Here is an 8,594-nt window from a genome sequence, read left to right on the forward strand (position 1 = left end):
ATGAAATTTCCGGAGATCACGGATTTTGATCGTCATTTATGTCCTCACGACAACTTTGAAAACGTTGAAACCACTCGTGCACTCTGCTACGGGATATGCAATCATCGCCATAAACTTGTTTCATCAATTGAAACGTTTAGGTAAAAGTTCTACCAATTTTAAAACCAAATTTAATGTTGGCTCTTTGTTCGAAGCTCATTTTCGCACCGATAACACAATCATACGGACACTTAAAATGCAATAACTTCACTTCCAATCGATGATATGTCATGAAATTCTCCCTGCACAATCGATAGAGATATAAGATTCTAACGCGTCAGTCGAAATATAGATGACGTCACCAGGGGCGCTAAACTCAAAAAGTCCTGTTTACTTTGGAACACACCTTGTATGTTTATTTTGTATATACTGTAATTTATGTGTTTTCTCTTAAAAGCAATAATTACATTTTTATAAGGTAAGTTTCATATTACATTAAACATTTAGTGAACTGTGTTTTCATTCGGTTCAATTTATTATTTACATACTTGTATGTGTAGTACATTTATGAATTAATGCAGTTATAACAATGATCCTGGGTGCAAATCAACCAATGGGCACGGGAGTCGCATAACACCCTGGATTAAGAGGTGGTAGTTCTTGATTGCTGCGCGCACGTGGCCTGTGACAACCCGTATGAAAAGTACCAAGCAGAATCACAGCGGTTTGGAGGTGCTGAAAATGCCTTGGGACCTCTGCAGCACGACAAGGTGCCTGCCATTCGCAAAAACTAATCCATACGTTTGTTTGTTGGTTACGCTTAGACGCCAAATAAAATAAAATAACTTTAAAAATTAGAAAAAATATTTTTGCTAATAATCTGTTTTTCAAAAAATTTTAAATTTTAACAAAAAACTGCATCGAAGCGTCTCCGTTATAATTCTATAATTTAGTCAAAATTGGAACTATTCTGGTTACCTCCACCACCACGAAGAAGTTTTTGTTAATGATCGTTAATATTTATTTAAGGGGTTCAAAGCGAGCGAAACCACGAGTGAAGCTAGCTAATATATAATACATACTATATACTATAATTAAGAACAGCTGACCCGATTTGGCAGAGAATGAGTGGAAGGTAGAATACTTTCATGCCACTCTCGTGGCACGTTTGACAAAGCGTAACGGACGCAACCATTGCAACTAATTGTTGCTATTAAACAAGGCGGTTTTTTGACTGCAAAATGTTACAGTTCCAGGCAGTTATTTAGACCTGCTCAGGCTTTGAAATACTCAAGTAGTGACGTTTCGTGCCTCATGTTGCCAACGCACTACTTCGACACTACCCTCCCTGCAATCTGCACCCAGTTCGCGCACTGCGACGCACCTTCACCCAAGTGACCAATACAACACCTATCTGCCTTTCCCGACTTATTCCGGCCTGCAAAAAGTCGTACGTTGCCCCTTGCTGCAGGAGTCCGTCCCCGCAACACCCTACAGTAGCATCGCCAAATAACATCACAGTGCGATAACCGTCCCTGCAGGTTCTACAGGTTCAATAACCACTACCTACACGCCACTCCCAGTTGCTAGCTTTACAATTTAACTGCAACGAACTCCGGAGTAAAATCGAGCAGATAGTTGAATTCACGAACCCGTATCGATAGCTGCGGTCCATGAAATCAAGTTAAAGAGCCATTCAGATTTTATAAGTCGTGCAGGTTTCAACATTTTACGTAAGGATCGCCAGCGAGATAATGGTGGTGATAATACAATAGGGTCTCAGCATGGGAACTACCCTTGAATGTCAGGGAATAGCTATCAGGTCAAGCGAAGTCAAGCATGAAATATTTAATATAGGTGCGCTCCTTCGTGGTGAATACCGTTTAGTCTAGGCGACTTTAACGTGCATCACAATCTTTGTCATTCCTGCCTATCAGATGAGCTGATGGAACAGATAGACAATTAGATATTCTGCACAATGAACGACGAGTCTCCCACCAGAATTATGTACTCTTTTAATAGCATTACTAATGGTGGTCTAATAAATATTGCATCGAGCGGCTGCGCGCTTGTTAACTTTAATAAAGCTAAGTGGGTCGGCTTCAATGAATTTACCGAGAGAACCTTCATCGTGCTACCAATTCTTACGGAGGTAATCACTGGCGAACGTCAATTCCGTAAAGTGGTCGCTGCTGTTAATACTCGCCATGCCGATCCCTGTCATATCCGAATTAGGGATCTCAATTTGGAGATTCGGCAACTGTTAAATCAACACATGCAGATTAAATGGATTGAGCACCTGTAGTCTTATAACCTCTACACCAACGTGAGTAAACTACTGAAACCAGGTAAACCCGCCAACAAAGGAGAGTCTTATCGCCCGATAACTCTCCTTTCCCCAGAAATGAAAACAGTATAGGTCATTGCACATTCATTCAGCACCTTAGTCTATTCAAACCACCAGCATTACTAACGCAAAGTGCCCAGCACCACCACAGCATTTAGCGTCATAAACCAGATCCAGATAGTTGATGGGCTAAACCAAAAGCCACCCTAGGAAAGAACGCGACAGTTACCTTATCGAAAGCCTTTGTCAAAGTCAACCACACGACGATACTTGAGAACATACAAGCAAACTGCCGGCCGATTTTAATCAACGTCTCACCGATATGGTCGCCTGGATGCAGACATTGCCGACTGTAACAGGATGCCTCTTGATGTGTCCGGTCGAAGACTTACACAACGAGGTCCGCATGCTTCCGATTAATGAACATAGTGAAACCATCCCTGCCGTCGTCTGTTTGAAGCGAAGCCACCTCCTAGGAACATTCAGAGGTCTTTTCTCACCAGCGCCGATGACAACGGAGGGTTATAGGTACCGCAAACGCTTAGTTTAAGAGATATTCGACTTTAAAGTTCAAAATTTCCCCAAAACTCGAACATTTCATCAAGCTATTTCACCACATTTAAGACACTTTATGCACATGTTTCACTTCAAATTCATTTAATTAAACTGTAAACAAATTCACAATTTACACTTTTTGCAGGTTTTATAAGTAAGAAATCTTTATTTTAAAAACCACTTTTCATACTCATAGTGAGCATCATTATTGTGCTAACAATTATGAGGAAATGGAGCGCTGCTATATGATAATAAGCAAATATGAGCAATTCGCTGAAATTTATCTTTTTCGCCTCTCTATAACTCCTCTTTCTTTATTTATAATAATACCCCTCTTCCCGCCCAACCGACGAGAGGGGTGTAATCCGCAAACGAGCGGAATTAGCCGAGTCTTAAAAGGCAAAGTTTTAAGCATTAGGATCTTAAGCTGCTCAGCTGCAGAAACAAAAATTTCAACAGCCAAAATTAAGAATTAGATTAAAGTAGGTTTATTATTTTTAAATGTTACTTATTAAGAGTATATAAAATGATTTTTTTAATGGTAAAGAGTGAGTCTGTTAGATCAAATGTACTGGAATGCGAATTGAAATCGTGACATATACGGCGAACCATTCCGCTTTAACTCAAAATGTGTCCACAGTTACTCCCAGATCAACGAAACTGCATACTTGCTGCAACCTAAAGTTTTGTATTACGTATGAAGTAGGGTCTACAGATCTAAGTGAAAAGCACATCGTTTTGGGTTGGTATATATATTTGGTACATTTTTTAAGGAAGCAAAGATATGATTCCCTCATCTGGGCCATAATTAAATGATTGTTCTAACATATTTAACTGATTCAGAAGCAATCATGTTAACTGATATCAGACGTCTGCTTCGGAAATGGTGGCTGCATTAATTACAGAAATCGGACATAACTTGTGCTGATGCGGAAAATTTTTTGGAATTTTGGGGAGTAATTGGACCTAAAGAGTTCAGCAAACATATTAGAAATTGTGTGATTGTCACTGGACATAGTAGACTTATACTTCGTCGCGGACGGAAAATTATAAATCTTGCGTTTGGAGTTGACGAAACCATAGAACAATTTTGGATTACGTATAACATTATTTTTTACTTTGTTTATATAATTATCATAACATATTTTGTTTAGTTCAGCAAATTGTCGACGCAATTTAGAATATTTTTAATAGTCAACATCTAAACCAGCTTTGTTTTTAAGTTTAAAAGCACGAGATTTTCTATTTTAATTTATATAACTCTCTCAAAAACCATAAATTAGAAATCATTCTTTGAGTAACAACACATTTCAGAACTTATATTTTAAATAAATTTAAAATGGTTTCATTAAAATGGGAAGCACTAAATTCAATATTGCCACTTATTCTGGCCAAGTTACTTTGGATAGTTTATAATTAATCCTCTTGAAATTAGGTTTCGCAAAGTTGAACCGAGAACAAAGATCTTGTGTATTATTATGAACTAAGTTGGCTATGATTTGGATATTAATTTCGAAAGCAGGATGATATGAGTCCTCTGGTAGTACCAAAGGACCACATCGGACGACAGAGAATATTTGAGCATTATCAACGTAAACCAGATCTAAGAACTTATCAAACTTGTTTGAAATTAAATTAATTTGGTTAAGACCCAACCATTACATCTAAGAACTCGTTAAAACATAAACGAGTACTAACCTGCTCAGGCCTTAAGACCCAGAGGGAGTAGACTACGAGTTACGTGGCCCCATGTTGCCAACGCAATACTGCGATACTAGTATCTACCGCTGTGCAAGCTGCACATAGTCACTCGCCACTCACCTCGAGTGCCAACAGAGGACATTCATGGTCCCCAGGAGCTCAAACAGGCAACATAGCTCCCACTCTGACTTGTCTCCTCACCAACCTTTATCCCGCTCCATTCCTCGAGCGAGAACCAATCAGGAACTCTTGATTCCTCGCAGTCTGTTCCGTATGACCGACCTCGAAATATTTAATATATACATCCCCCCAGTTACATGTTGCCCTACGGAATATAGGCGCGCTACTTCGTGGTGAAAACCGTCTGGTACTAGGTGACGGGAAGAATTTAGTATACCATACCAGGATTTCGGGAATAAAATGGGTATGGTCGGATAGAGGAGATTCTCCAGATCACGAATATATATGGTTATAGTAGCAGGAAGCTTATAGTTTTCGAGTTATTCGCGTTTTAAGTTGAAAACTTGCAATATTTTAATTACATATTTTCGATATATAAAATTAATTTTGCACTTATATTTTTCACTTTTATATACACTAACACATCACTTATTCATTTGCACACATCTATATATATAAAAATAAGTGGCAATTTAATGGTACGCTATAGCTCAAGAACCACTGAACGAATCACCTCCAAATTTTTAGGGTACCTTCGGGCCTATGAGTAGATGGTTTCTGTGAAGTTTGCATTGCATTGGACAAGTGGTTTCAAAGATATATGGTCTGTTCTGAAATGCACCATGTTGCGCAAACTGCTTTTGCCCGACCAGCAGCACTGCAAAATGTAAGTATTAGAAAAAAGTCGCCGCTCAGCTAGCTAGCAAGAATGATGCATAACGAGGCATCTCGACAGGATAGAATATATAGAATACGAACTGTCAAATCTATAACTATTGCCATTGCCAAATCTGTATGTGGGCATTTGCTATCATGATATAATCATTTGCGCAAAGGCGTAGGGTAGGTAGGTTCGAGCTGATGTAGCCCATGCTTTGAGCTCTTGAAAAATTTATTTTATCATTTGCGAAATGCCGTCGGGTAGGTAGCTGATGTAGCGCACGTTTTGAGCTTTTGAGCTGTTGAACTCTTTAAATCTTTTATGTGGAAAATAAAAAAGGATAAAGATCCTTTTGTTTACAAATGTATTTCTGGGAAAAATAAAATAATAACAAAGGATAAAGATCCTTTTTTTTACAAATGTATTTTTGAGAAAAATAAGAATTCATATATTTGGGCTAATAATTGTGGCATAAATTTAATATACCAATTAAAATAATAAATTTTAAATGATCAATCATATTCGGTTCTAAAGCTAAAGCAAAAAAGAGGATAATGATCCTTTTGTTTACAAATGTATTTCTGGGAAAAATAAAATAAAGATAAAGATCCTTTTGTTTGCAAATGTATTTCTAGGAAAAATAAAATAATAACAAAGGATAAAGATCCTAAGGGCAAACGCTTAAAGTGTGCGGTTTGAATTTGATAGAGCCGTGTTTTTCGCATGGCCAGTTCTACGTGGCATGCTCAAGAGTGGGAATGCCACATTGCTTATTCATCTTTACTACAGATGGAAAAACCAAAAATATTGTTTATCCTAATATATTGGCTTAAGAAAGAAAAATATTAAATAAAACAGATTTTTCGAACTTTCACAACAAAAAAAAATATACTTCACCAACACAACAAAAATCGAATGAAATGACTTAAGAAATTTTTTTTTTTGAAATAAAACAAATATTTTGAAATTTCACATTAAAATAGAAATGCTAGAAGTTTCCATTATAGTGTTGCATGGGTGTAGCAACGCACACCGGGCTCCGCTAGTTCATTTTATATAATATAGTGCAAAAATAGCTTTTAATACACATTTAAATTATTGTTGAATTTGATTATTTAAGAATAACAAATGAATTACCAACTGTCATATAATCAGTGTTACCTTATCAACATCATTTGTAAAATAACTAAATGAAATAAAGGGAACAGATTATATCCCAAATACGAAAATCAGCAACCTATAAAAAACAATATCCCTGGTTGGTCCAACACCAGGGTATATCAGAATTTTTTCGCGTTGAACTCCTTTTTGCGTGGGCGGCCTTCGGCCGCGCTTCAAAAAAATAACCCTGGTCGATCCAACACCGGGGTGTATCAAATTTTTTTCGCGTAGAACTCCTTTTTGCGTGTAAAATAACTAAAAGAAATTAAGGAAACAAATTATACCCCAAATAAGAGAAAGGAAAACATAAAATATAAAGAAATTATTTAAATTTAATAAAACAAACGTGTATTAAGGCTTGTATATAAATTTTATTGCCTCTAATAATTTGACGAAAGGATCTTCGTGTCTGTTGGCCACATTTTTCCGCCAAACATACTCAAAAATTAGGTCGGCGGAGTTTTCGGGACTGTTGTGGTTGTCCCTCGCAAAAAAACTTTTAATCACACGCCACTGGGACACTATACGCTGCGTATGCGTTCCATCTACAGCCACAAATGGATTGTCCGGATCGCTGTGATTCACTTTTCGTTGCTCATACCCGTGATTCGCCAAACCATCGTACGCCTTCCAGCAATCTGTGCTTATTGTAGTTCCTGGCGCAACATGCTTCTTAATCAGGGGTATGAGCACCTCCGCAGACCTAACATTATCTGGGCATACCTCCAGCCGCAGGTCGTCGCTGCCATCCTCAATCATCCCCAAAACCCAGTGACCTTCCACACTCCTGCCTAAAATGAGAAAAACATACAAGTAAGTACCTAATATTGTATATTTTTAACCTTACCTTTATTAAATTTCGTCTTCCCGAATTTGCTTTCATCAATTTGGACCTTTTGCCAGGGCCAGCTATTTTACCTACCGCCTCCTGATTTTCCACTTGATATAAAACTATCGCTTCGCGACAGTAATTATACCAGTCACATTTGGTAGCGCTAGATAAAATAGATTCCCTGACAATACTGTTTTTCCTTACTACGTCATGCGACCAGTGCGATGCGTAGCAAAACATTAGGTAAAAAACTTGTGGCAATGGTATTCTAACATTTTCCAGCCAGGTGGCCGTGGATCGAGATATTCCGGAACGCATTCGGCAAGGTCCTTTTCGGCACCTAAACGTACCGACGGAGCTATTTCCCGTCATGGAGAGCACCATCGGCAGTTTATGCACCCTGCAAGTCCTTCCTCTGGCAATGAGACCCTCCTCTTCGCAAAATAATATGCAGCTCTCCTTTATTTGAAATGTGTTGAATATTTTTGAAATATTCCACATTCTCTTCACCTCTGACACGCTCAATTTGTTTGATTTGCGAACATTTATAGTCGCTTCTTCTTTCAGATCTACATATAATTATAACAAAGTATTAGAAACATGATTTAAATATTCTTTTCAATATTTAATTTATAATACCTGATGAATTATTTTCCATTTTTTTTCAAAAATATTTCCGTAATTTTCATAAAAATTAATATAATTATATGTCCACACAGCTTAATCTCCCAAACACGAAATAATTATAAAAATGGCAAATAAAAGCAACGGTACTTTGCTTTAAAAGTAGCAGTACTTATATCCGTTAGATTGCATTGATGTTAGAGTGGTTGTTATGCCCTCTATGACATTGCTACTTTTTTGTGTAGAACTCCTTTTTGCGAGGGCGGCCTTCGACCGCGCTTCAAAAAAATAACCCTGGTCGGTCCAACACCGGCGTGTACCAAATTTTTTTCTCGTAGAACTCCTTTTGGCGTGGGCAGCCTTCGGCCGCGCTTCAAAAAAAATAACCCTGGTCGGTCCAACACCGGGTATATACATTTTTTTTCTCCCGTAGAACTCATTTTTACATTGGCAGCCACTTAATTTTTTTATATTTTTTTTTAATGTTTATCAACGATTATGTTTCCTGTATTTAGGGTATAATATTTCTTTATATTTTTTTTTATTTTAGTTTG

The 8,594-nt window shown here is 37.6% G+C and overlaps 1 protein-coding gene across 1 annotated transcript; it reads right to left on the minus strand.

Annotated features, from left to right (window-relative positions):
• Positions 1-585: 585 nt before the first annotated feature.
• Positions 586-7,800, minus strand: LOC120779830. Its single transcript, XM_040112198.1, has 3 exons — positions 7,767-7,800; positions 7,024-7,375; positions 586-661 (listed from the first exon to the last, which is right to left on the minus strand). The coding sequence occupies exons 1-3, from the start codon at positions 7,798-7,800 to the stop codon at positions 586-588; spliced, it is 462 nt and encodes a 153-aa protein (XP_039968132.1).
• Between the last annotated feature and the right edge of the window lie 794 nt (positions 7,801-8,594).

The sequence above is a fragment of the Bactrocera tryoni genome, unplaced genomic scaffold, assembly GCF_016617805.1.
Source record: "Bactrocera tryoni isolate S06 unplaced genomic scaffold, CSIRO_BtryS06_freeze2 scaffold_11, whole genome shotgun sequence".
NCBI lineage: Eukaryota > Metazoa > Arthropoda > Insecta > Diptera > Tephritidae > Bactrocera > Bactrocera tryoni.

Excerpts from the sequence above, each read along its gene's own strand:
- LOC120779830 (XM_040112198.1), bottom strand. The coding sequence starts at position 7,800 with ATGGTGCTCTCCATGACGGGAAATAGCTCCGTCG. Across the intron at positions 7,376-7,766 it reads GACGGGAAATAGCTCCGTCG|GCAGGAGTGTGGAAGGTCAC; the intron begins GTACGTTTAGGT and ends TTCTCATTTTAG. Across the intron at positions 662-7,023 it reads TCCGCCGACCTAATTTTTGA|GCCACGTGCGCGCAGCAATC; the intron begins GTATGTTTGGCG and ends GGGTTGTCACAG.